The following is a 26,976-nucleotide window of genomic DNA, read 5'->3' on the forward strand; positions in this document are numbered from 1 at the left end:
AGTCAGAAAACTGAGAGTCATCTCTACTCCTCCATCTGCATCAGAGGTGCCTGGCCATTAACAAATGTTACGGTTCAGGCCAAAATGTCTGGGTTGGTTCTCTTTGCCTCTTCCCCTGCCCACGCCATTGTGCTAAGCACCCTCCCTAGAGACAAAGGCAGACGGGAACATGCTCTCCCGGTTGGGAAGCAGGCTCTTCTGGGCCTTGTTGGTTCTTAATCCCCCCCACCCCTCCACTCCCACCACTCAGCATAGAGACTGAGGACCTCAGTGAGCCTGAGTTTCAGAGCACCCGCATCCCTGGCAGTCTGGACCCTGGCCTGGAGATCTGTCTGACGGACATCTGCCAGCTCCAAGGAGAAGCACACGAAGCCCTGCATAGCCTCATCCAGGTGAGGGATATGGTGCATGTTGAAAAGGGTAGAGCCCTGCCTGTGCCAGGGGGCACTGCTCTCCCCTGGGCTGGGCTGCATACATGTATGTTGGAGGGTAGCAGTGGTGTTCTGCTGAGCAGTGACTGACATCCTGGCCTCCTTCTAACCCCCAAACAGGAGAAGTTCCTGGAGATCAGTGGTCTCCACTTCCGTACAGTGCCCTCCAATCCCCACTACTTCTTCTTCTGCCCTCCATCCAGCAGGCGAGAGGTGGGTGGTCTTCTTGCTTACTCCCTCCTACTCCTGACCAGCACCGCAGAGGCCCCATCCAGCCCACCTGGATCCTTCTGACTCTCAGTTCCTTGAGGTCTGGGTGTGGCTTTTGTCCTGCCTTGAATCACACTGTTTCTTTTGCCCAGGATGAGGGCCCCCGGGACACAGTAGACAGAAAAGTCAGTGACCTGGAGTTTTCAGAGGCTGAGTTTTTGGGAGAAGAAGGTGTGTGGGGCTGGCGGCTAGAGGTGGGGAAGGCTGGGATATGCCAGGATTCAGGGACCTCCACTGCCGACCCCTCCCACTGACTGTGACGTGCATCCCTAGGAGACACATCCGCCGGCTGTGTGGTCACTGAGAGTGACCCCGAGCTGGAGGTGGAATACCGCGAGACCCGTGAACCCGACCTGGGACCTACAGGGCTCGACTCCACCTCATTGTCAGATGCAGACACCGTGAACCCCGATGAAGATTCCTTCAGTATTCTGGGCGGTGACTCGCCCACTGGACCTGAGAACTTCGTTCATGACCTGCCACCACTCTTTCTGCACCTCACATGCTCTGTGCGACTGCGTGGGCAACACAGCTCAGTCCCCGTGTGTAGCCTGCCCACCTGCCTGGGTGAGTTTGGGGGTGCCCAAGAAGGGCTACAGGTCCCAGTACAGCCTGCCTGCCTGTCTGGGGGCGGGGAGAGTCTGTGGGCACAACTCTTTAGCACTGAGAACTTAGAATCTGTGCTTGTCCCATATCTCCCTGCAGCCCCTAACTGTCCCCCTCTCCCAGGCCAGGTGCTTTGCAGTCTGGAAGGCCCTCCCGCTGCAGGCCGAGTTCCTCTGAGGGACCTCAGTGTCACTCTGGACGTCTTCGTGCTGACCCTGCCCCTGGAAGTGGAGCTCCCCCCAACCTCAGACCCACACCACCACCGGTGTGCAGCAAGTTTGGTGGGGAGTCTGGGGCCCTTTTGGGGTAGGGGGACCATTAAAGAATTAGAGGCCCTTGGGGACCTCAGGGCACCGTAAGGATTGCAAGCAGGGAGCACTCATGAGGCCTTGTGAGGGTCGTAGCTGTGACCTTTCACTTTTGCCCCATCCTGTGCAGGTCAACGTCAGAGAGCAGCGCTTCATTCCCACGTTCCCCAGGGCATCCCTCGTCGTTAAGGTCAGATGATGGCCTGGGCCCCCCATTTCCACCCCCGGAAGAAGACAGGTACCTCCTTATCTCCCTCCCAGAGCTCCTTGTTCCCTCAGTTTTGTTTTCATGAAACTAGTATTTGTATCTTTCTTCCAATTAGGCACCCAGGGCTGTCCAGCTTGGCCACACCCCACAGACTAGCTATTGAGACCACCATGAATGAGGTGAGGCCCTTGTCTCCCACAGCCCTTAACAGTGACAGCCCTCAGCACATGTGGGAGGTGAGGCACCCCTTTGTTCTGGGGTTAAGTGAGGCCTCCCTCAGTCTGTGAAACAGTATTTCTAGTTATCTTCTAGTTAAGATGTAAGGTGATGCCCCAGTCAGCAAGGGAGATACCCTGTGTCACTTCCTGGATTGCTTTCTGACTGTAGATCCGCTGGCTGCTGGAGGATGAGATGGTGGGGGCCCTCCGAAGAGGGGGTATCCCGCAGAGCCCTGCCCTGCACCGTGCGGCAGCCCACATCTACAGCTCTGTTGGACGCTCCACCTGCTTTCGCCACACTGTGCCACTGAGTTTTGTGTTTGGGCCAGAGCGTTCCCTCACTCAATTCAAGGAGGTATGTTACCCTCAGAACACTCACTGGTCACCTTGGTGTGTATCCTTCCCTGGACACCAGATCCAGAAATGGAGGCCCTCTGTTGGTTTGCGTTCATAGAATGTCTCCTCCTGCCCACTTCCTGACTATAATGTCTGTCCCTCATGCCCTGCCAGGAGCCCAACTTGGTGAGCAAAGACCTAGCTGCCAACCTAGCTACTGGGCCTGTTGGACCTTAGGCATGTCACTGTACCTTTTCATACCTTAGCATTGGGGATGCTTGTGTTTCTGCACCAGGTAGTATGAATGTGGGATGCCATGTATAAGGAAGGCCACTCCTACCTAAACTGTGACCTTGGCTCCTCCTCCCCAGGAGTTCCGACGCATCCACCTCCCCGGCCATGTTCTTCTTGAGGACCCTGACAGTGGCTTCTTCTTTGTGGCAGCTGGCCAACAGCCAGGCGGGTCCCATGGGGAACCCCCTTCAGCAGCCTGGGCTTGGCACAGCCATGATGACAGGGCTGAAGGTGTCGAAGGAGAGGTAAGTCTCTCCTGAGCTCACCTGGAAATGGAGGTGGGTGTGTGTGTGGGATCTATACTCAATCCTGTCTTTCTGCCCCTCAGGCCCTGACAGCAAGCCCCCCAGCCCCTGGCTCCCCAGAAGATTCCGAGGGCCCCCCTCTCATCAGCCTGCCACAGAGAGGTAAGAGAGGACTTGGCAGCAAAGACTTAGAAATCCCCAGCTCTTCTTCCACCTACAGAGGGTAGTCCTTGGCAGGACTGAGAGAGGCTCCAGCTCTAGGTGTTTCCCTTCTCTTTCCAGGGAGTCAACCTGGACCCAGCCGGGGACTAAGCCTCATGTCCAGTCAGGGCAGTATGGACTCAGACCACCTAGGTAAGCTGGGGTAAGAGGTGAGGAATTCTGGGCCTCCCCTGGTGGCACAGCCTCTGCAGCGCAGGTTCGTTCCCTGGCCACCGGCGAGGGTCCTACCAAAAAAAAAAAAAAAAGAGGTGAGGAATTCTAAGCTGCTGGGAGCTGGACTTAAGGCTGCATACGGAGTGGTCTGGGTGGTCTGGGTAGGGGCATCAGAAGGGACTAGCCTGGAAGGGCCCATCCAGCCTGATGCACTTGGAGGCTCAGGTGAACTTAGCCCCACTAAGGATGTTGTTGAACTTTGGCACATTTGACACAGGTTACGATGGTGGCAGCAGCGGTTCAGACAGTGAGGGTCCCAATGAGACCTTGGGTGAGAAGGCCCCCTTCACATTGCGGACCCCACCTGGACCAGTGCCTCCCCAGCCTTTGCTCTCAGGCCACTCTGGGCCCTGCCTGCCTGACTTTTGGCTCATCGTGCGGGTACTGCAGGACCATGTGGATGTGTATGGTCATGCACGGTAAGTGGAAGCCGGGGCCCTGCACCCCAGCACTGATGTCGGCTTCTTTTTCCTGCTCCCACAACACCCCTCTCTAATGCTCTTAAAGACTGAAACTTGGGACTGAGGGTTCGGATAAGGGTCTAATTTGTATCATGAGGTTGGCAGCTCCTGACCACTTCCCACAGCCTATAGGGAAGCTGGTTGGTCACTGTACTTTCTTGATGGAATTGAATAACTGATGGGAATTTTGGCTCTTAACTGAGCACTAAAAGCAACTACAGTTCAAAAGAAGGAATACCAGGTAATATTTAACAAGTCCTTAACAGTGTAGCAGGCGCTGTCCTGTGTTTTATATGGATCTGGATAACAGCCCTACAAAGTATTATTATCCTTATAGTATAAATGAAGAAACCCAAGCAAGTGAACTACTTAACCCAAAGTCACAGCTAGTAAGTGGCAGAGCCAGGAAACCTACCCAGGCATCTGCTTAAATACTGCTCTAATGACAGGGATGGGGTGGGTTGAGAGAAGGAAAAACCATCATTCTGAGAAAGAAGACCTCAGGATAAGGAAGAGGTGAGCTGCAGGGTGAAGCCTCGGTTTGGTGCCTCAGTGGCAGCTGGTGAGGCCAGCAGGAGCCTGGGCCTCCAGAATTGCTTTTGAGAATTTTATCTTTCCCTGTTTTCCATCATGTTTACTGCCCTTTGTCCAATCCTACTTCCTTTTCATAGTTCCTCTGGGCCCCAGTTCCCATGAACCTTCCCCCACTCAGATGCCTCCCTACTGCAATTCTGTTTCTGACCCATCCTTTCTAGAAGCCTGATTAGGGAAGACGGGGGGCCAGGTGCGGAATGTCGGCACCTGCAGCAGCTCCTGACGAGGCGAGTGGGCGAGATCTGCAGGGAGGTGAACCAGGTAAGGGGCAGCCAGGGCAAGGGATCTCTGGGCACGGGACACAGCCTAGATGAGGAAGGAGTTTCAGAGGCTATTATCATCTTGGATGTTGTCTTTGACCCTGGTTCCTGGGATGCTGTACCTTCTGAGCATCCTACATGGGAGACTCTTTAGCCCACCCCTGGTATGCGGGTCATCCTCTTATACATTTCCAGTGACTGAGCTGCTCCCTGTCGTTGCGCTGTGCTAGCATTAGGGAGAGAAAAGTGAACAAAACTTTGGAATATGTTGAATGAGGGAGATAGACATTAAACAACAAAATCACACAAATTATTCCCATTACATTCCCGTCAATTCTACAAAGGAAAAAAAGAGACTGCTATGAGGGCCTATGATGGGGAGCTGACCGTCTCAGGGACAGCTTCTTGAAGAAGTGATTTTTTTAGCTGAGGCCTGAAGGGTGGTGGATACAGTCTTTTGACAAAGAGGTGGGATGAGTGTTCTGAACTGGCGTGCAGTGCTCACAGCCCAAGGACATTGGGCACCACCTCTGACCTTCCAGTGGTTACTAATGCTCTTCCTGATCTCTGGCCCCCAGTGATAATGGGTATCTCTCTGGCTTTTGATCATCCCTCACCACTGCCATCAGTCTGTGAGGGAATATTCCAGTTCCCTGATGTCTTGCTCCTCCTCCTCTCAGCGGCTGCTTCTTCAGGACCTTCATGACAGTCATGTGTGTAATTCTCTATTGGTCGCCGAGAGTGAAGAAGAGCTATGGCGCAGCGAAACCCCTTTCCACTCACGTCAGCGGGCACCATTGCCCAGTGATGGTGAGTCTCCCCCAGGAGCTTCCTCACAAGGGCACTGCTGCCCTCCCCTTTACCCAGCACTCTGATGAGAAGCCCAGGGTGGCGTATTGATCATCAGTGCCAGGTAGCACAGGGAGAGCAAGGAGGGGCAGACTGGAAAGAACTAGCACACCTGGCTGCTGCGAGCTCATCAGCAATTTCAGTACAAGCACTTTCAGTGCAGAGATGTGAGCAGAAACCAGAGGAGGCTGAAAAGTGAAAGGATGTTAGCTAGGCAGAGCAGAGAATAATGGCTCTTTCAAGTAGCTTGGCAGTGAAGACTAAATAGATATGGCAACAACTAAAGGAAGTTGGGGGCAGGGAAAGAGTTTCCAAATGAGGTGGAGACATGAGCATGATTATGTTACACAGGACAGAGCCAGCAGTGAGGAAAATGTTGACCAGTGCAGGAGAGAAGGGCACCTGGCTGTGTCCTGTCTTCCTTAGGACGTGACTTTGCCTGGCTCTGCCTTGTTTTCTAGCATGAATATTTTTCCCCTGCAGTGTAACAGACAGGGTCAAGTAGAAGGGTGAAGTGCCCCCTCACAAGTGAGAGAGCTCGAGAGGGAAGGAGGCTGAGGCCCAGTAGGAGGATTCACCTTCTGATGGGCTGCCCCACCAGGAGGTAGGCACAGGACACCTTTAGGGATTCCTGGGCTTTCTCGTCGTAAGGAAAAATGACTGTCTGCTCAGGACAGTATTGAAGTCTCAACATCTGTAGTCCCTTCATACTCCTGGTCACTTCTTACTCATGGAGGGAAGTCTAGTCATATCATTTCTTTGCAGTTCTTTCTCCTTTCTGGTTTAAAAGTAAAATCAGGTCACTCCTTGTTTTTAACATTTTCTGTCATTCTGTAGATGAATGTTCTTAACAACTGTGGAGAGTGTATTTCTCAGCACATCTTGGGATGCCTCCATGTCAAAGCAGACTCTCCATAATTATTGAACTTCCCAGGGCTTGGAAGGTTTCTTCTGCAAATTGACCATGACCTAGGATAGCCAAACACTTTTACTTTAAAATGACTTCTAGCCACCTGAGATGCATGCCAGAACCCAGACACCAGCCGTCTTCATTTTAGTCTTTCCAGATGCTTTCACTGAAACCTTTAGCAACCAACATTCTATACCAAACTCTGTAGCCTCCTGAGTCTCCTGTAAGCTGTCCATATCCAATGCAGCTTCTCCAGGAAACCCAATTGCTACCTCCTACCAGATTCCTTGTCAACCTGGAATCCTGGAAATGGGACTGTAGCCACAGGCTTTTATATATGGCCACGTTGCCCTTTGGGTTCTTTGGCGCAGCTGTCCTCCAAAGCACTGACACAGCTTCCCCCCGCTCTGCAGTGGGTGTGTGAGCACTCATACCTTTTTACAATGGGGCTATTGTTGCAAATTCCCATGACCAACACAGGTGGGGAAAATATTATAATGTGATGTGTATTATATGACAGAGTCAGACTGTCTTGGCATAATTGTAAGGATTTTCTCCTGTTTTGCTTTTCCTGAAGAAGGAGCCCCTTCTCCTTCTTGGGATCCAGAGTGACAGGCAGCCCCATTCACAGGTAAGAAGTTTGGGGTGCAAAGCTGTGTCTTCTTTCTGATCCACTGTCTCCCTTCCTCCAGATTATGCTGCTGATGAGAGCTGTGCACCCCGAGGGTACTTAGCAGCCACAATGCAGTTTGTCCCTGGCCATTTCTCGTGTGACGTTGTGTGGGGAACCGTGATTCGAGTCCATTCACGCCTCAAAATGGGGCCCAGCATGGGGGTTTCTCGGGGTACGTGATTGGCATGAGTGGGCAGGTGGAGTAGAGGTAGAAAGGAGTTCTGGAGCATGAGTTTCTGAGTCCATGTTACCCCCATAGCCATCCAGGCCCTGCGCTCTGTGCTCAATGCCTTCTCTGTGGTGAACCGGAAGAATATGTTTGTTTATCAGGAGCGAGCAACAAAGGCTGTGTACTATCTTCGGTATGAGGGCCCCGGGAAGATGAGGTAAGGGATGGGTCAAGGATGGCACGGGAAGAGCAGTGTCCAAAGACTTTGTTGCTCTTTCCTAGGCTCCTGGAGACTTCCTGCAGTGAGCGGCCTTGGGAAAGCGATTCTCTGCCCCCCTCCCTAGCTCTGTCCCGCAGCCAGGAGCCCATCTACTCTGAGGAAGCCTCGGCATGTATCACCCGTTCCCTGCTTACTCTGTGCTCCACTCAGAGTGATTGCTCCCTAGAGCCAGGCCCTGACCAGAGTCTCTCCCTTCAGGGTCCGCGTTCTCCCCTGGATGTGGCTGCCAGCCGCAATTCAGATGCTGCTCGTCCTGTGGGCCAAGTGGACAGACACATCCAGCTGCTGGTGCACGGCGTAGGACAGGCAGGTGAGGACTTCCAGGAGCAGGGAGGGGAGTGACCAGATGAGGTTCCAAAATCTTCCAGGATGCCTCTCGAGCCTCCCTACTGTCCAACTCTTGCTGTGCCCTGGGCTTCCCTCAAGCAGGAACTGGGTGGGAAAGGACAGGCTCCTGTGGTGTTCAGGGGGTAGGACCTATAGCTGATGAAGTGCCGCTTGAGAGAGAGAAGCCGATCTTGTTGACACCCAAATAGCTAGCCCGGGTGACTCTGTGGAGAGATGGTAGTTCCGCTGGCCCCATACCAGGAGTGGCTTTGGGGTGAAGGTGATGACTTCAGTTTGGGATCTGTTGAGCCTGAGCTGTTCATTAGGCCACTGGATTTTCCAGCTAGTTTTTATGGTTCACTTAATGTGTACCAGGTGTTGGTCTAAGACTGTTATGTACGAAGTGAATGCTACTATTATTCCCATTTTATGGATGAGCACACTAAGTCTTTGAGTGATAAGGCTCACTGGGCCACAGTCCCACAGTGAGTAGCTTGGCAGAACTAGAACCTAGTCTGGCTGCTGCAGGTACAGGGGGAGTGTTTGAGCCTGGGCTCAAGGATGAGTGGCAGTGGGGTAGCCGGGTCCTCTGCCTGTGTTTCAACCTCTCACCCTGGCTGTGTCAAGGTCCTGAGATCACAGATGAGCTGGTGCGGGTTCTGCGTCGGCGCCTGGATGAGGCCACACTGGACGTCATCACAGTCATGCTTGTTCGGAACTGCAAGCTGACACCAGCTGATGTGGAGGTCAGCCCCTCCCTCAGAGACCCCCTGAAGGCTCAGGTGCAGGTTACAGACTAAGCTGGAGCCTCCACATTCAGCTGACTGCCCTTCCCACTCTCTGTAGTTCATCCAGCCCCCGGGAAGTCTCCCCTCAGAGGTGCTGCACCTGGCCCTCCCCCCATCCTGCCGGCCCTGGCTTCCTGCCCTGGCCTGGTACCTGCGGCAGAACCTGCTCATTTTTCTGCACTCTCCTAAGTACACAGACAGCAACAGCCGGAACCACTTCCAGGTGAGATTTCACCCACCTCCCTCCACACCCACCTGCACTTGGGCTGCCCTCCTACACCGCCCATTGCACATACACCCCCTTACTGTGAAATATTTTCTAAGGTGCCCAATGTACCTTTGACCACAGACCTGGCCCCCCACACACATACCTTTGCTATCTACCTGCGTGTCTCCAGTGCTATGTGTGCGTGTCCCCGAGTCCCACTGTGAACACATCCCGTGAGGACTTTTGTCCTTTTGCCTGGTCTGAGTCCTCTGTGGCTGTTCTCTCTCCAGCATCCACTGCCACCACAAGGTGGCCTCCCTGACTTGGACATCTACTTGTATAACAAGCCTGGTGGACAGGGCACCGGGGGCAAAGGTACAGTGCAGGGCCCAGGCCTGTGGCACTATCAGGTGTGGGAAAACCTGGGAGGGTCTTTCCAACCTTGCAGCTGAGGGACTTTGTAGGAATGGGGGGACAGTCTGGAAGTTCCAGGTCTGAGCCTTCCTGTGGATTTCTACCTAGGGGTTGCCTGCATCACTCTAGCCTTTGTGGATGAGGGAGGGCACCCTATCTCATTGGCATCGTGGCCTCCATCTCCTCCGGGTCCCCCAGACCTCCTGCAAGAGGAGGAATTTGAGCAACTCACCCAGGTCACTCGCTGCCCAGTCATGCCAGACAGTTCTTCAGGTGGGTCAGAGGAGAGGATGTTCAGTTAATGCAGTAGAGTGAGGGACACCCTCAAATGCCCCTCATTCTGCCCTCCAGCTCCAGATGGGGCTCCACGGCTTCGACTGGATGTGTGGGAAAAGGGCAACATCAGTATTGTGCAGCTGGAGGAGAAGCTCCGAGGAGCCGCTCGCCAGGCCCTGGCCGATGCCATCATGGAACTGCGGCTGCTGCCAGCCTCACTGTGCACAGAGGACACGCCTCCAGGTGAGTGGGGTCCAGGGGATACCACAGATCCAGGCAAGATGGTGTGGCAGGTGAGGGTGCAAAAGTGGGGGCCCGGGAAAACATTAGAGAGGACCCATGAGAAATACACATTCACAGTTGTCCATTACCTTCAGCATCAGCAGGATGATCTGGCAGAAATGTACACATGCACTTGGTCACCCACTGAGGAGGGAGACCACTTCACACAAGGAGATCACTTCACACAAACACATGCATCGTGCACTGTCAGTTGCACATATTGTCATTCGCTGATAGGTAGAGAGCATGTACACTACCTTAGCAGTCTTGGGGCTAGGTTGTCTGGAACGTGCATTGTGGTCAGTGGTGGAAGCCTGGAATATCTGGTGTCCACAGGAAGTCTCAGGAGCGGGTCACTGGAAACCAAGAGCTCAGCAGGACGGGCTAGCACCTTCCCCCCTGGCCCTGGCCCTGGCCCTGGCCCTGGCCCTGGCGAGCCTGTGACTCCCCCCAGCAAAGCTGGCCGGCGTAGCTTCTGGGATATGCTGGTAATGGAAGAGTGGGGGGAAGTGGTGAACTGGCATCTGCTGTGCTGCTCACCTCCAAGCTCCCCAAAACTCCCCGGCGGCCATGCCCCCCATCTCCTTTTATATGAAACCACTCTCTTGGAATGGAGTTTGCAGATCATGGAAGTTCTCATTCATGTAGAGAGGCCCCCATTAAGTACCTTTGTTTCCACATTTCTTATGGGGTCCTCACAGCCTGTAAAATAAGTATGGCTTTCATCATTGAAGAAACTTGGGCTCAGGAAAGTGGAGCAGCCTACCAACCGCTGCCGAGTAGCTTCCAGAAGCCAGGGCCTGAACCAGGCCTCCAAATCCTCAGGCTCTTGTTGCCTCCATTCTCCACCCTTTCCCGATTTCCCCTTCCTGTCCCTCATTCACTGCATTGCCTCCAGAGTAAAACAGAATGTGGGGACTTGGGTTCTCCCAAAACAACTGATGACATTGTCCTGGATCGGCCAGAAGACACTCGAGGCCGGAGGCGTCACAAAACCGAAAATGTTCGCACTCCTGGTGGAACTGAGAGAGCACCAGGCTCAGATTCTGGAGCCCAGAGACAAAGGTGTGTGTTGTGTTGTAGGGTTGTGTCATGGGCAGGTGTGGTGTGGAGTCACAGGTTTGTGTGGAGACATGTGTGTCACGTGTGGGTGCAAGGGTCTTAACTCCTGCTGTGTCTCCAGGCGCCGAACCACACAGCTAGAGGAAGGCGAGGTGGGGACCCTGCAGCCGGTGTTTGCTTGTGTCACTCAGCGCTGGATGGAGTTTATGGTCCAAATTGGTGAGACTGCACACACCCTCTCCACCCCCAACCTGTGGCTTGGTCCCGAGCCCCACTGTGACTGCCCTGCTTCCAGGTTGCGCCTCAGTGTCCAGGAGCTCCACCCACATGGTGTCCCGCTTCCTTCTTCCATCCATCCTGTCTGAGTTCACCACTCTGGTCACCTCAATGGCTGGAGACACCAGTGTCCGTGTGTTTGAGCAGCATTTGTGAGTTTGGGGTCACAGGGAGGCTAAGCTAGGTGAGGTGAGGGCCAGGCCAGGAGAGGTGATGGTCAGGGAATGGGGCCATGGATATCCATCTCTCCCTCCCTCTAGGGGTTCAGAGCCAGAGATCTTCAGTCCTTGTTCCCTTGGACAAGTGGGCCAAATGCCACGCCCAGCAGCTGAGCGGCACCTGCTGCTTCTGGGAAGGAACTTCCTGCAGTGGAGGAGACCAACCCAACAGGGTGAGGGCATGGCCCAGGAAGGTGGGTTCAGTGACTAACTCTGCAGGGGCTCTCTCCCCAGACCTTCATTGTACTCTTCCCCTCCCCCATAGCTGCCAAAGCTGTGCAGCGCTTTGAGCCAGGAGGTGACGGGAGCTTGGGGCGAAATGCTCCCCGCCAGAGGTTCTTGCTGCTGGAGGTCGTGGACAAGAAGGTAGATATGTGGGGCTGGGGCTGGGGCTGGGTGGGAGAAGAGGTTCTGTGATCTCACTGACCCTGACCCTGACTTCCAGCTACAGCTGCTGACCTACAACTGGGCTCCAGACCTGGGGGTGGCACTGGGCCGAGCGCTGGTTCGCCTTGTGCAGTGGCAGAATGCGCGGGCCCACCTCATCTTCTGCCTCCTCAGCCAGAAGCTTGGACTCTTCCACCATTATGGCCAGTTGGATTTCCCAGTACGGGATGAAAAGGTGCCTACTCTGGTTTCCTTTTCTGGTTCTGGCTTCTGAAAGGTCAGCTGAAGAAAGTACTAGTTCAGAAGCAAGCTGGAGGGAGGGGACAGGCTGAGAGCAGAAGCAATGGGGGAGGGAGAGTCAGAGAGGAGGTCAGAGGATGGGAGAGAAGATCAGGGCAAAGACCATGAACCCATTGTGGGGCTCCATCTCTCTCAGGATCCAAACCCATTCCTACTACCAACCATGGAAGCAGAGACCCTCATCCGGAGTGCAAGCCCCCCACTGAGCCGTGAGCAGGGCCGGCTGAGTGGATCCTCTCGGGGTGGGGGTCCCCTTCCCCTGGACACATTCCCCTTTGATGAGGCCCTGAGGGATATCACCGCTGCCCGCCCCAGCTCCTCACTCGGTCCTGTGCCCAGACCCCCTGACCCAGTCACCTACCACGGGCAACAGTTCCTGGAGATCAAGATGACAGAGCGCAGAGGTGAGGGCACTGGGCTGGGCAATGGATGGGGCCATCTGTGCAGTCATGGGGGAGGGGGCAGCGGCTCCTGGGGGGCGCTACAAATGCCTTCTACCTGCAGAGCTGGAGCGACAGATGAAGATGGAGAACCTGTTTGTAACCTGGCAGCAGCGTTCTGCCCCAGCCAGCATGCCCATCAGTGTGAGTGACTCACCCACCTTCTCCGAGAGTACCTCATGACCCTTCCCCAGCCGCTGCTCCGGTGCTCACTGCCCTGTCTCCCCAGGCTGGGGAGCTGGAGACCCTAAAGCAGTCGTCCCGCCTGGTGCATTACTGTGCAACAGCGCTGCTCTTTGACCCAGCTGCCTGGCTGCATGGACCCCCAGAGACCTCGGGGCCCCCTGAGGGACAGGTGAGGCTCAAGACTCCTGGATTTCTCCCATGGGATCTCCCTTTTCCCCAAGTAACCTCCCTTCCTCCACCACCATTGGATGGTTGAGAGGAAGTAGAGCCTGCCTTCATGTCCTTTCCCACAGCGGCGCCATCGCCCCGAGTCAGGTTCTGGGAGCCGAGAAGCTGCCTCAAGCTGCGAGTCCTCAGATGTGCCCCCGCCCAGTGCGCGCGAGGAGCCTTGGCTGAAGGAGCTGAGCTTGGCTTTCCTGCAGCAGTATGTGCAGTATCTGCAGAGCATGGGCTTTGCGCTGGTGCCGCTGCGGCCCCCCTCGCCTGCCCGCAGGTAAGCCCCCCTCTCACACGGGACCCATGTGCTTGTTCAGCTGGGCCAGCACACATACATAAGGACCGTGGACGCTTTCGTGCAGCCCTCACACGTGTCCTGGAAGCCTTGGGCATCTCAGGAATTCACAGCCACCATCACACACAGAAGTGGGTACAGTCTCACAGCGCTGTGCTCCACCTTGTGTGCCTACAGGCTGGATCTGGGTCTGCGTGGTTCCCATCCTGATCCCTCTCCTGACCTCCTGAAATTTTAGACAGTTCCTGACCCAGGAATTACTTTTCTCATGAGATTACTTGCCTTTCCTCCCAAGGACTCTGCTCCAGGCCTACTTGCTTCATTGTCCTCAGGCCTGTGCCTGGTCTTGTCCATTCACTGGCCATAGTAACAGGCCTGAGTCAGGAGGTAGGCAGGCCCATCGTCTCCACCTGCCACTTCCCCAGAGCTCAGTGAAAAAACTCCACAGCCATCTTTCCTGTCCTGTTCACACCTCAAATTCCCAGGTCTATGGCTCCTGCTCTGTGTTCCTCTCAACATCTGAGCCTCCAGATTCTAGGTTCCCAGCATGGGAAAACATACTCACATTACACACATTCATGTCTCTAGAATTCTGAGTCTATCAAGGCATTTTCTCCTTTTCCATTTTCAAGCTGGTTGTTGCCTTTTCAAACAAGTCAGTGTAAATCGTGCAGGTGTGTTGCCTAGTGATGGGCATATGTTCTGAGAAATGCATTGTTATAGCCTAGTACACACACCTATATACGTGCACACGCACACACACACACACACACGGTTCATTGTTGATCAAAATGTCATTTAATAGTGCACAACTGTACATCCTTGCTCAGGACACTACCTTGGCCCAGAAAGCCAGTGCTAACTTAGCATAATTTGTACCTAGCTCTCTACCTTCCAGGCTTCCCTCTTTTCCAGGCCTGAGAAGGAAAGGACAGGCTTGTGCCTGTCCAGGGACCACCCGCCCCTCTTCATTTCTCAGTTACAGAACCCAATGAGGAGATACCCAGCTTGCTGCCCATGACAGCAAGATCCCAGCTGTAGAAGATTCTGGGAAAGACTTTAGCTAGCATAATTTCCATTCAGTTACATTCTTTCTCAAAATCTGAAATTTTTTTTTTAAAAAGTACATTATTAAGTTAAAATGTTCCTATGGTCAATTTAACAGTCACCAGTCACTAGTTAAGTCTTGTCCCAGTTTCCTTGAGGATTAAATAGGACATTTCTTCTTAACAGAGGCTTTGACACTCCCCCAGACACAGACACAGCAAGAGAGTTCTGGTGGTTTATAGCTCCTCAGTATAACCAGGGGGTCACACTGACCTTTTTGTTTAGTCCTTGTTCGTCACAGTACCTTCTCTGCTTCTCTTTTCCCCTTGCCTCTGATTTGAGGAGTGAGAACCAGTAGCCCTGTGCATTGTTGAAACTGCCATTTCCCAGTCAAAAATGAACCCTTTGGGGGCCTCCCTCGTGGCGCAGGGGTTAAGTCTTAGAGCTATCAAGCTATCCCCAGCCACTTCGGCATGAGTTCAATCCCTGGCCATGGAGCTGACCCACATGGTGCAGCCAGACCTCTCCTGTCTCACCCGCTGCTCCCCTGAGCAGTGTATTTCAGTAGATCTGCCTGTTCTGCTCCCCACTCTGTCTCTGATAAATCCTCTCACCACCACCCCCACATCTCTGGCCTAGACTCCTGTTCTTGTATGCATAAATAAATGAAACAAATCTTTTTTAAAAAAGAAACTTTTCCTTTTCAGAGGAAAGTACATCACCCTCTCTCTCCCTGCTGCCCCCAGTATGCACATGTCTCCATCCCCTCACAGGTGTCTCCCCATGTCCATAGACTCCCCTCTGACTCTACTCTCATCTTCTCACTGTACAGAGAGACCTGGTCTCCACCTTCCCGTGAGTACACTGGCACTTAGCCTGCTATGGCAATAGCCCTGCCCCAGTCTAGACCTGGACTTCAGTCCCAATCTTGCCATTACTCACTGTGGGGCCCAGCAGGGCCTTCCCCTCTCTAGGTCTGCTTCCTTTCCTACAACAGGATTCCATGAGAAATGGGTCTGATCGCTGTGATCCTCGCCTCACAGGCCTGCCTGCCTCATCTTCTTGTTCCTCTTCCTTTTCTGCAGCACCAGCCGGATGAGAGCCATGGCTATCCTTGGAACAGAGGGCCGAGGTTCCTTCTCCTGCCCTAAAAACAAGATTGATGGGAGCCCTAAGGTAATGTGTCCTCAAGTAACTTCTCCGCCAGTAAAATGTTGCCCCAGACATCAGCATCACTGAGCCCAAGTTATTTCCCTGGCCCAAGGGAAATAGCCCTGAATGATGACTAAGGTCCTGCCCCAGCTTGACATCATTAATATCACTGACTAGGGAACTTTTTCCCTGCTGGCTAAGGCTGATAAGGCCCCAGGCATTGTTTCTAAACCCCAGTTCTTTTTCTCTTTTCAGAGTGCTGGCTCTTCGGTCACCACCTACCACCTGCAGCGAGCACTGCCTGGGGGCATCATCCTCATAGAGTTGACTTTCCAGGTGAGCAGGAGGAGCACTGAGTGGAAAGAGCCAGCCCCACCTGTCTCTTGCCCTCCTGACCTCATCTTCACCCTATATCCAGGGATGTTACTTCTGCGTCAAACAATTTGCCCTGGAATGTTCCCGAATCCCCATGGGTCAAGCTGTCAACTCTCAGGTATGTGGTAGGGACAGAGGAATATAGGGTCTCAGGTATCATCAGTGTACCCCCAGTATGCTGTGGCCAGTAACAGTGATGCATGAGCCATCTGGCCTAGTGATGATCTGGTGCTATGGGCTGGCACCAGATCCTGCGGAGTCCAGGGGCACATCCAGCTGTAGCCCTGGGAGCTGAAGGCAGCTCAGCACTCTCCAGTCATTCTGGCAGTGACAGCAGCCTGGCTCTGTGGTCGGTCCTTAACCATAGATGGTGGGTTAGACAGGACATGTGAGCATAGTGGGTATCTGATACAGGGACAGGTGGGTGCTGTGGGCAGGCTTGGCCTGATCTAGAGCTGGGAGCAGCCTGACATCGTCAGTATAGCCGCTAGCACTTAAGATGAAGGCCTGAATTCCCAATCACACAGCATACCCCTGGCACTAAGTTGTTACTTCTGTCTGCCCCAGGGCAGCACCACTGTGCCCCATGAGGGCCAGGTGCTCAGAATGAGTCAGAGCATCAGGTGAGGTCACCAAAGCCCTCTGGACCTGAGTTATTAGCTCGGCTCTTCAGGTTGCGAGGCATGCCAGGTGGGCCCTGTGCCCTTTTTGTGCATTACATTTAGTTTCTGAGAGATCGGGATCTGGTTGGGCCCAGTCGGTCCCTCTCCAGCACAGACCCCCGCCACCCCCCCCCCCATCACATCTGAACAGCTCATATGCAGCCCGTGAGCGGTTGCTTCTGACCTGGGTGTAAATACCATGGGATTTGTGGTATCATCATGGGATGATGTGACCCAGGAAAGCACAGTGACCGGGGCCAGGAATGCTCAGAAGGGAGCCATGGGTGGCAGGCACTCTTTTCCACTTTGCTAGAGTGTTGGTGGGAAGGATCCACCCCATTGCTCTCTTGAGCTTCCTGAAGTCCTTTTGGCTTACCTGCACCTGATTTCCATCCAGCTGTTCTATTTATCCCCACATATCTAGTCTCTAATCCTACTTGAATTTCTAAATTGCTTCATTAGTACCATAGCTCGTTAAGTACTTAGTGCACACACTTAGAGGAGAGTTGCTTCTGAACAGGCTCATAGAGGTTAAATAATTGGCCCTGGGCACATAGCAAGAGAGTAGCACTGTTGGTGGCACTATTGGGGTTGAAATCTAGGTCTTTTAACTCTGAGGCTCACCCTTGGGTATTTCAGTCTATCACACTGCCTCTGATTGTATGAAGAACTTTACTTTACCTTCATGGTAGGTGAGGAAACTGAAGTAGAGAGAGACTGTGATTTATCCCAGATCATACAGTTCCTTTGGCTCCTGGACTCTTGCTGCTTTGACAGTCATTTATTTCCTTTCCTTTCTTATTAACTCCTATGCCCAGTGCCCCCAGGTGAGTGGTCATATAATTCCAGCAATTCTAAGAAAAACTTTCTAATAGCAAATAATTACATACCTGACCACACTGTTTAAAACTGCAGCTGCTTCACTACTTGATTTTCCATAACATCGTCTCCTAATGTACGATGTATTTTAGTCATTTGCTTGGCCTAATGTTTATTGTTTTATCTCCCAAGACCAGAATGTAAGCTCCTCGAGGGCAGAGGTTTGGTCTTCTTTCCCAGTGTGTCCCCAGCACCTAGAACAGCCTGAGGTAGGCACATGGTAGGCACTCAGCAAGTGTCCATGAACCTGTGGCAGACCTGACGGGCATCTGGGATACAGAATAAAAGGCCCATCTCTCAAAACAGTCAGTTGATGTAAACAGGTACAGTCCAGTATAAAAGAGATCACAATGAGGAGGGCCTCCCATGGCAACGGGGTGAATCTTAAGGTTCCTCTTCCTGCAGAAGAGGAGGGAATGGGAATGTACGGGGAGGCCTGTGCTACCTTGTCCTCACCAGTCCCCGACTGCCCGCTCTGCAGCTGTCCATGCTGTTCACGGAGGAGTGCGACAAGGTGCGGGACCTGATGCACGTGCACTCGTTCAGCTATGACTTCCACCTGCGCCTCGTGCACCAGCATGTGCTGGGCACCCATCTGGTGCTGAGGCATGGCTACCACCTCACCACCTTCCTGCGACACTTCCTGGCCCACCACCCCGACGGCCCCCACTTTGGCCGCAATCACATTTACCAAGGTTGGTGCCCAAGGGCAAGTCAGAAAAATAGCAGTCTACCAGGTATCTCCAAGCCAGCACCAGTGAGGCTGCGTCCAAGGGCCAGACCTCGCCTCTCCGTCTGGTGTTGCATGTTGTCACTTGCCTTGTGTCACCTTGGACCCTGCCCCCCTTGTTGTTGTCATGTGCCTGTCTTAAGTTCTTCACAATCTATTTCATGCCAAAGTTGAGGTCTGGGTCATGTGGTACCCTGCCCTCGGTCCCAAGCAGCTTTTGTCCCACCTCATGTCCTCTATGACCTCCTCTATAAGCGCCCCAGAAGGGCAGAGCAGGTCTGCCTGTCCATCAGAAAGGTAGGGACTCCAGTCCCCTGCCCCACCAGATCAGTGTGTCTGTCCCCGGCTCAGTGTCTCCTGTGACTCGCCCTCAGGGACACTGGAGCTCCCCACACCACTCATCGCTGCCCACCAGCTGTACAACTACGTGGCTGACCATGCCAGCTCCTACCACATGAAGCCATTGCGCATGGCCCGGCCAGGGGGGCCGGAACATAATGAATATGCCCTGGTATCAGCCTGGCACAGGTAACATGGGCAGCGGGCAGCTCAGGTAGAGCTTAATCAGACCCAGACTGAGAGTAGCAACCCATGTTCTACAGGCAGAGTGGGTGGGGTTGACTGGTGAGCACCTCAGAGTTGACATCTCTCCTACCCTCCCATACCACACAGCTCTGGCTCCTACCTGGACTCTGAGGGACTTCGCCACCAGGATGACTTTGACGTTTCTCTACTTGTCTGTCACTGTGCTGCACCCTTTGAGGAGCAAGGAGAGGCCGAGCGGCATGTTCTACGGTCAGCTAGCCCCTCTCAACTTGAACAAGCCTGTCACCCAGCCTCTCCCGCTCTCGCCCCATGAGTCTTCTGACCACCACGCTCCTCTCCCCTCCCTTCCCCAGGCTGCAGTTCTTCGTGGTGCTCACCAGCCAACGAGAGCTCTTCCCCAGACTCACTGCTGATATACGCCGGTTCCGGAAGGCCCCCAGACCACCCCCTGAGCCCGAGGCTCCCGGGACCTCAACTGGTAGCCCCGGGGAGGCCTCAGGGGTTGGTCTGGCCCCTGGTCTGGCTCCCCTGTTCCCTCCACTGGCTGCAGAGGTGGGCGTGGCACGGGCACGGCTGGCTCAGCTGGTGAGACTGGCTGGAGGACACTGCCGTCGGGACACCCTCTGGAAGCGCCTCTTCTTACTGGAGCCAGCAGGACCTGATCGGCTGCGGCTCGGGGGGCGCCTGGCCCTGGCTGAGCTGGAGGAGCTCCTCGAAGCAGTCCATGCCAAATCCATTGGGGACATCGACCCCCAGCTGGTAAGTGGCTATGGAGACTAGAAGGGGCTGGGGTAGATGGTAAGAATTTTCTAAGCAGTTTGGGTGGAGGCTGCAGGGGCTCAGGTGACTCTGGGGCCTGTGGACCTTCCCCCAGGACTGTTTCCTATCCATGACGGTCTCCTGGTACCAGAGCTTGATCAAAGTTCTCCTAAGTCGCTTTCCACAGAGCTGTCGCCATTTCCAGAGCCCCGACTTGGGCACTCAATATCTGGTAAGTGCCCTGCATCTGCCTCTGAAAGGGGAGCCGCTGCAGACATCCTCATCAGAGGGATGACCCCCAGCCTAACCAAGCCAGTTCTGCTCTGGAGGGAGCCCTAGATGGACAGAGACTGCAGAGACTCATGAAACACAAGCCTCGGCTGGAAATTCCAAGGCCAGCCTCTGGGACTGACAAGAGAGGCACTCTCGGAACCCCTATAGAAGTTGGTCTCATAGGCTGGAGTCCCAGAAAGGACTTCTGGGGCTTTAAAGCCTTGTTACATGCTGTGTGGCCCTTCCACAGTAGCATCAGCACTACACGTGGACTTGCCAAAATGTGGATTCCTGGGCCCTATCCATTCCTGCTGACTGAGAACCTACAAGTTAGCCAGATCGCCTGGTGGTTGATTGAGAGCACTGGTGGAAAAGTGGTAGTAGGAATGCAGTGATGCTGGGCGTGTGTGGGGATTGCCGAGATAGGAGACAGGACCAGCTAGAGTTATGATTCAGAGGAAGCGTTCAAGACTTCAGAAGATAAAGCAGGAGGTGGGCCTTGGCAAGGGGTCCTATAACATAGTACAGTTTCAAGGTGGATGAAGAGTCATCCAGAGAAGCTGAGGTGAGTCAGGAGGTGGTTGCGGTAATGCAGGTGAGAGGTGAGTGCAGTGAACAGATGGGGTGCCCCTATGGGGGAGGGGTGCTGGAGCACAGGGGTGGGTTAGGGAGAAAGGTGATGAATTGAACTTGGGGCATATTGAGTCTAAGGTCACAACACCTCAGGAACAGTCTAGAAGGTTTATGGACTCAGGGATTGGCGTTCAGGAAAAAGATCTAGGCAGAATCTGTATGAACAAGGGTAATTGAAGCCCTGGAGTAGAAAACATCACCTAGGGAAAGATGGCAGAGCTGAGGTTTGGACTCACTTAGAGATGAGGGAGGTCAGGATGGATGACTCCCAGACAGGAGGCAAGGAGAGGCAATTCCAGGTAGAGAATGCGCCTTGGTTGATGGGCTTCAGTGTGCCAGCTTTGTGCAGGGCCTCTAGACAGACGACTCAGACAGGTGACAGGTCCCACCTTTGCCCTGGTGAGGCTCAACAGGCTGACCGGGATGAGGAGTAGGTTCGAGTGGAGATGAGGTGCTGGTCACATTGGAGTGCAGGGTGCGGTCACTATGGTGATGGAAGCAGGCCTAACTCAAAGTGGCCCCGCTCCCAGTATGCCCTCCAAGGGAGTCTGCCTCCTCAGGTGAGACGGACCTAAGTCCCGTCTCATTTTGTCATTCACTGCAGGTGGTGCTGAATCAGAAGTTCACCGACTGTTTTGTGCTAGTGTTTCTGGATTCCCACTTGGGAAAGACGGTAAGAACAGGGGGCAAGGGGTTTTTGTCAGCCTAGTGGGAGGCTGCACTCCAGATGCTGCTGCCCAGAGCCAAACTGAGTTTTCTCGAACCCTACTCCCTGCGCCCACCCTGCTGCTCTCTTACCATTGTACCCCTGCCGTGTTCCCCACAGTCCCTGACAGTGGTTTTCCGAGAACCCTTTCCAGTACAGCCCCAGGACAGCGAGAGCAGCCCCCCGGCCCAGCTGGTCTCCACCTACCACCATCTTGAGTCTGTCATCAACACAGCCTGTTTCACCCTCTGGACCCGCCTCCTGTGAGGAATGGACACCGACTGTCACAGTCCCTTGAATCCTCGATCTGTAAGATCACCCCCTTGAAGCAGGACTGAAGGACACCAAAAGCTTTGTGAATGTGCCTTGGGGGTCTGCAACCCCAGGCTGGCAGCAGGGACTGCCCTCCGCCTCACAGCTGCTGACTAGCTCCAGAGTGGGTCAGGTCAACTCCTCTCAGCCCCCTGGACCTTTCCAGAACAGACTCCTTCCTGCTTACTCTTGCACTACCAGGAATTCTTCACTGCAGATGGCAAGTACTTACTTGCCCCTTAAGAGTTCCACTGCCAGGCCCCTGCCTCCAAATCTTGTCTTGATCAGCTAGCAACTGCCTCCCTACCATCTTGAGCCCTCAGACATCACTGCTGGACATAGCCACTGAGATAAGACCCCTTGGTTCAGTCCCAGCTCTGCCTTTGAAGCACCTGTGACCATGGGCAAGGCCCCCTGCTGGACCCTTGGTTTCTCATCTCTGAATGAGGACGTGGGCTGAAAAGCTCTCCCGGCTCCACAGCAGCCCTGGCACAGACTGGAGGACTTAAGCACATACTGTATGTCCCTTCTCAGCAGGAGGGAAGTGACCCAGAGAAACTTAATGGTTAGACACTGTGTGTCCTATTCCCACTCCCTTCCCCTCCACACACACCAATAACACACACACGGAAATGTTTAGCAGCTTGTCTTTAATTGAAGGGAGATTTAGGGCGCTCAACTCACTGTGCAGAGCTGCCCGTGGGTGGCTTGCAGGACCTCACTGGCCAGCCTCTGGGAGGCCCCGCTTATCCCAGTATGAACGTAGCCAACTCAAGCTCTCTACAGTGTCTCCTGAGGGGAGAGGGAGGCAGTGGCATCTCAACTCAGGAGGAGAAAAACAGCCCCTGTCCAATGCGTTTCCCTTCAGAGCTCCCTTTCCCCAGGGCCTTGGTCCCCCCCTCACCTTGAGGCTGGTACTCGCAGCCCACAAAGCCTTTGTAGCCTCCATCCTCCAGCAGTTGGAACAGATAGGGGAAGTTGAGCTCTCCGGGGCTGCCAGGATCCCCCCGGCCCGGGACCTGTGCCACCTGCACATGCCCTAGGGACAGATGTGGACAGACGTAGGTCTCCTTCTGAGACTGGAGGAACAGATGCAGGGGACTGAAGGGGGGCGGGGTGCAGAGGGAGCAGTACTGCCAACAAGGAGGGAGCAAAGAAAGGGACCCCTCTCACCCACAATGGGCAGGAATTCCCGGATATTTCCTGTCAGGTTCCCGTCCATGATCTGCCAGTGGAATATGTCCTGAGGCAGAGAATACCAGTCAGAGACCCTTTAGCTCCCACCATTTCCCCCAGATTGGGAAAACAGGGCCTTCTGAGGAGTACTCCTACTTACCATTTGTAGCTGGAGGTTGGGTCTTCCCACTTTCTGCAAGATGGCTGCCGCTGCGGAGGAATTGGGAGGGGGCTATGAGACTCAAGGGGAGCACAAAAATCAAAGGGGCTAGGAGGAAGCAACGGTGGTCCTACCCTGCTGGGGGGTATCCAGAAAGTACCGGGGGTCCGTGACACGGGTGTTAATGGGCTCCAGCAGTCCCACGAGGTTCTCCTAGTACCAAGTCAGAGCCCTGAATAGAGCTTATCCCCAGGTTTGTCCCCCATCAGCCAATCACTGGTCAGGACTCACCAGTCCCGCTGACCTATGCCCAGCCTTGTGCCTCATTTGCTGTCCCGTCATGTGTCCCCTCACACACACAGACATTCATGTGAGGGTGTCTACCTTTTTCTACTGTCTCACCTGAGCCAAAACCCCGGCTGCGTGCCTCAAGTTCTCCAGAAAAACGGTCTCCATTTCACCCTTGATTGCTGCTCGATCAGCTCCCTGAGGTACTCGGCCAGCCATCAGGTGAATCCTGGGGGAAGATGGCACTGGACGGGGCAGCAGAACCCACCCTTGAAGCAGGGGCCTCACTATGACAGCAGCCAGTGTGCCTCTCCTGGCCGCCCTCTGACCAGGCCCCGCCCCCAGATTTATACTCAGGTCTGTCTTCCACTTCCCTCGGGCCCTATGTCAGCCATCCCCAGGATACCTTCCTGGGTCAGCCATCCTGCGGCAGGTCCCTCGCTTAGCCCCTCCTGTATTTTCACCCTCTTTCCTATAAACATGCTTAAGTTCACTTTTAAAAACTATTTTGACTCTTACCCTTCTTAGGCATTCCATGCCGCTTGTCTAAACTTGCCTGTTTCTCAGCTTTTTCCCATCTGTTTTCTGCCTCCACCACTCACCAGTAATGACCCCTCGTTGCCTGCTCCTCAGCCTATTTGCCCTCTGCGGGATTTGACATTTACTTGATGGGCCCTGCTTTGAGCTCCACCTTTTCAGCCACATCCAACCCTGACAGATTAATCACCAGCCTCCTGAACTGAGCTGAAAACACCAAGCTCTTTTGCCTCTGGCATCCTCGCCTGAAACACTCCTTACATCAAGCAAACACCTGCTCCTTCTAGGCCCGGTTCAACATCACTACACCTCTAAGAAGTTTTCTCTGGCCCCAGAGTTCGGTGCCTACTCTACTCTGTCCTCACGGGTCCCCGTGTGGGTTTCCTTGGCTACCTCCCAGGTCAGACTGAGCTCCGGGCTTGGGATTCCAGTATGGAAGCAGGCAAACTAAGCGTGACTCATGACAGGTAAAATATAAAAGGCACTTTACAAAGGGCAGGGGAGGGCCGGTGAAGGGCCAGTGCGCTCGCGCTCCTGACCCTCGGACCTGGGTGCTCCCAGACCGCGGACGAGGGCGAGGCGAGGGGGGGGGGGTACCTGGGACAGCCCAGAGCCTTGGCGTACTGCACCGCCTGCTCCAGCCCTTCTCGGAAGGCCGCCTGCCTCCCGGGCACGGCTCCCAGCCCCATCTCCCCCTTCTCTCGGTCTCCTGCAGAGAAAACCGGTGTCAGCCCCGAGGGCGGCCCCGGCCCGGCCAGGCCGCGGCCCCGGCCCGCGGCGCACCCTGGGGCGTGTTGATGAGCACGAGCTGCAGCCCGGCCTCCCTCGCCGCGCGCGCCAGCGCCTCGGGGGGCTCCGCGTACGGCCAGGCGACCTCGGCGGCCTTGAAGCCCGAGCTGCCCGCGGCCCGGAGCCGGGCGGGGAGGCCGGGGAGCTCGGGGAACAGCCAGGACACATTGGCGGAGAAGCGTAGCGGAGCCATGGCCGCCGGGAGCGCGCGGGGCGGGCGGGCCGGGCGGCGGGAAGACGGAAGCGGGCGGGGCCGGGGGGCGGGGAGCCCAGCGGGGCGCGGCCCGGAGGCGCGGGGTCCGGCCCGGCCCGGCCAGTGGGGGGCGCGCGGGCCCCGGGAACTGGCCGGAGAGCTGTCTGCGCCGGCCTTTTTGGGTTAGAACAGCAAGATGCTGCAAATACCGTGCAATGCCCAGAAAGGCTTGTGGACGCGCGCGGAGAAGCGAGAGGGGGCCGGGGCCCGGGCAGCTGGGGGAGGCCGGGCGCCCCGCGGCGGAGCGCGGGCGAGGCTGGAGAGCTGGCCCGCTCGAGAGCCCCGTTAAGATGAAGAAATGTGGACTTTAACAACACATGCTCCGTGTTTCCTCTCGTGCTCTCTTCACTGTGGAACACCTGAAAGCTGTGTGCCCAAATCAGGAACATTTAAACCACCGGTCATGGCCTCACTAGCCCGTTACCTTTCTCTTATGAACGAAAAAATAAACAGCCTTTTCTTAGAGGCCCCTGATTATACTGTGACTTAGGTGGTACGGCCTGCTTTTTCACTTGATGTTATTTTATGGGCATTTCCCCATGTTCTTCAATAGTCTTCAAAGTTATTGCATCAACTGCTCTTCGCTCCATACCTAAACAGCCAGAATTCATCACACTGCTCTGTCGATGGACAGTGTCTTCGATGTGTGTGCGGGTGCTCGCTTTATAAAAGCGCCTCTGGGTCCCCATCTCGGAATCTCTTAAGTTCCTTTTGTAGAGATGTCTGTAATAGGTTGGCCTGCCCAAAGTCCTTTCTAAAATATTTATTTATTTATTTATTTATTTATTTATTTATGCATACAAGAGCTGGGGCACAGGCCAGATATGCCTGGGGTGAGAGGATTCACCAGAGACAGAGTGGGGAGCAGAACACAGGCAGACTGACTGAAACACACTCCTGAGGGAAGCAGCGGGCGCTTCAGGAGAGGTCTGCTGCACCTCCCTGGCCGGGGATCAAACACGTGCTGCAGAGGCTGTGGATAGCTTCACAGAGCTGAGACTGAACCCCTTGGGCCACCAGGGAGGCCCACAAAGTCCTTTATAAGGAGAACCACTCCCACCACTGGCATCTATAAGCAGCTGCAGGTGGGCTGGCTAACCTTAACCTCGGCCCACGGAAAGACATCTGATCCAAGGGCAGCTAATTCATACTTTGGCCAAAGGCTCAGTACTTGCCTGGTTTGGAAAGATGATCTGACCAATCAGATTCCCTCTCTCAAGAGCTCAAGCAAGGAAATACTGAGTCAAGAGGTGACTTTGGCCAGATGATGATTGCGGCTGTAAAAACTAAGTAAGTAGGAAAGGTGGTTAAAAAAAACGAGTGAAGAGGGGTGTGACCGGGCACTGGGCACTAAGACCAGAGGTGGCCCTTAGCTCAGGTTTGGCCAAGCCCATTGATGTTCCAGGTTGTGGATTTCCCCAGGCTGGGATGTGTAGACTTTCCTGGATCTCTTTTCTTCGTGCCATATGAGATAATTCAAATAATTTCATCCAACAATAACTCAACTGATTAGGCAGATTTCTAAGGTTGGACAAATATGAACAAAAATATAGGAACATTTTTAAGTTCATGACTGCTAAATTGCTTTTTGTTTGCTTGTTTTTCATGTTGTAAGTTTATACCCTTCCAATATATCAGAAGTCATCTTGGTCTGCACTTTGTAGGAAGGAAGCTCTAAAGTGCAATGTCAGGAGCACCCAATTTCCACTCTTGTGTCACTTTTCACCTCCCCCACCAGGCCCACCCAGACACCCTGGGGTCCAGGATGGTCTCACAGTCCCATGCTTGGCAGCTTCCATTTCTTCAACTCTGCCTCCAAGAACACACTGTCACCAGCTATTGCTGATCACCTGATTCTTTGCATATTTGCAGCTGGCACTAACCTTGGAACTTTGACTTGTCCTGGAATTGTGTTTCTTGGGTATAGTCCAATCAGCATGTGACTGCACTATGTTTAACCTTTTAACAACCCCAGCTCCTCCATGTTTACCATCCACTGTTGAGCATACAGAATAACATCTAAGCGAAGTAACTCCTTTATTAACACTCACTGTAAATCTCTGAGTATGCAAAATCTATTTAAAACTTTAAAAGCACCACCATCTGCAGAGGTTCAGGTAGTGATAATTGTCCAACCGCCAATGTCCATTGCCTTTTTGCTTGATCCCCTTTAAGGCAGCAGAGGTGGTATATAAACTAAATAGGGGCCTCCCTGGTGGCGCAAGGGCTTAAGACACAACCTATGAAGCTGTCCGCAGCCTCTGCAGCACGAGTTCAGGTCCCGGCCAGCCAGGGAGCAACCCACATGACGCAGCAGGCCTCTCCTGACTCTCCCGCTCTCCCCTCAGCAGTGTATTTCGGTAGATCTGCCTGTTTTGCTCCCTGCTCTGGCTCTGGTGAATTCTCTCACCCTCCCGCCCTTCTGACTGTACCCAGTGCTTGTATAAATAAATAAATAAATCTTTAAAAAAAAAACC

The 26,976-nt window shown here is 54.2% G+C and overlaps 2 protein-coding genes across 3 annotated transcripts in view; one reads left to right on the forward strand and one right to left on the reverse strand.

Annotated features, from left to right (window-relative positions):
* SZT2 (SZT2 subunit of KICSTOR complex) overlaps positions 1-21,251 on the forward strand; it is a gene marked incomplete at both ends in the record, with an annotated part of 50,230 nt that extends 28,979 nt beyond the window's left edge. The window contains 44 exons of the mRNA XM_084242290.1: positions 251-392; positions 552-644; positions 794-872; positions 975-1,268; positions 1,431-1,572; positions 1,746-1,853; positions 1,939-2,002; positions 2,211-2,396; positions 2,749-2,916; positions 3,000-3,078; positions 3,172-3,270; positions 3,569-3,770; positions 4,568-4,667; positions 5,347-5,476; positions 7,118-7,270; positions 7,358-7,460; positions 7,550-7,655; positions 7,746-7,857; positions 8,502-8,620; positions 8,721-8,885; positions 9,161-9,245; positions 9,393-9,557; positions 9,636-9,803; positions 10,179-10,330; positions 10,741-10,907; positions 11,026-11,123; positions 11,200-11,332; positions 11,441-11,571; positions 11,664-11,764; positions 11,844-12,020; positions 12,222-12,489; positions 12,590-12,669; positions 12,755-12,880; positions 13,005-13,204; positions 15,355-15,445; positions 15,677-15,757; positions 15,840-15,914; positions 17,819-18,032; positions 18,442-18,595; positions 18,740-18,862; positions 18,967-19,372; positions 19,488-19,604; positions 20,883-20,951; positions 21,105-21,251. Of these exons, the coding sequence (XP_084098416.1) occupies positions 251-392; positions 552-644; positions 794-872; positions 975-1,268; positions 1,431-1,572; positions 1,746-1,853; positions 1,939-2,002; positions 2,211-2,396; positions 2,749-2,916; positions 3,000-3,078; positions 3,172-3,270; positions 3,569-3,770; positions 4,568-4,667; positions 5,347-5,476; positions 7,118-7,270; positions 7,358-7,460; positions 7,550-7,655; positions 7,746-7,857; positions 8,502-8,620; positions 8,721-8,885; positions 9,161-9,245; positions 9,393-9,557; positions 9,636-9,803; positions 10,179-10,330; positions 10,741-10,907; positions 11,026-11,123; positions 11,200-11,332; positions 11,441-11,571; positions 11,664-11,764; positions 11,844-12,020; positions 12,222-12,489; positions 12,590-12,669; positions 12,755-12,880; positions 13,005-13,204; positions 15,355-15,445; positions 15,677-15,757; positions 15,840-15,914; positions 17,819-18,032; positions 18,442-18,595; positions 18,740-18,862; positions 18,967-19,372; positions 19,488-19,604; positions 20,883-20,951; positions 21,105-21,251 (6,172 nt within the window). The remainder of the gene's footprint in view (positions 1-250; positions 393-551; positions 645-793; positions 873-974; positions 1,269-1,430; positions 1,573-1,745; positions 1,854-1,938; positions 2,003-2,210; positions 2,397-2,748; positions 2,917-2,999; positions 3,079-3,171; positions 3,271-3,568; positions 3,771-4,567; positions 4,668-5,346; positions 5,477-7,117; positions 7,271-7,357; positions 7,461-7,549; positions 7,656-7,745; positions 7,858-8,501; positions 8,621-8,720; positions 8,886-9,160; positions 9,246-9,392; positions 9,558-9,635; positions 9,804-10,178; positions 10,331-10,740; positions 10,908-11,025; positions 11,124-11,199; positions 11,333-11,440; positions 11,572-11,663; positions 11,765-11,843; positions 12,021-12,221; positions 12,490-12,589; positions 12,670-12,754; positions 12,881-13,004; positions 13,205-15,354; positions 15,446-15,676; positions 15,758-15,839; positions 15,915-17,818; positions 18,033-18,441; positions 18,596-18,739; positions 18,863-18,966; positions 19,373-19,487; positions 19,605-20,882; positions 20,952-21,104) is intronic.
* Positions 21,252-21,848: 597 nt separating this feature from the next.
* HYI (hydroxypyruvate isomerase (putative)) lies at positions 21,849-24,439 on the reverse strand (the record flags this gene model as incomplete). Of its 2 annotated transcripts, none has more annotated exons than XM_084244262.1 (8): positions 21,849-22,088; positions 22,201-22,335; positions 22,470-22,539; positions 22,633-22,682; positions 22,767-22,845; positions 23,035-23,149; positions 24,055-24,166; positions 24,241-24,439. In XM_084244262.1, 8 exons carry the CDS (start codon positions 24,437-24,439, stop codon positions 22,015-22,017), a joined length of 834 nt encoding a protein of 277 aa, XP_084100388.1. In that variant the 3' UTR covers positions 21,849-22,014. The 2 variants fall into 2 exon arrangements, with proteins under 2 accessions (XP_084100388.1, XP_084100387.1); XM_084244261.1 differs by having other exon boundaries at positions 23,035-23,233.
* Between the last annotated feature and the right edge of the window lie 2,537 nt (positions 24,440-26,976).

Source organism: Talpa europaea (genome assembly GCF_964194135.1).
Source record: "Talpa europaea genome assembly, chromosome: 9".
Taxonomy (NCBI): Eukaryota; Metazoa; Chordata; class Mammalia; order Eulipotyphla; family Talpidae; genus Talpa; species Talpa europaea.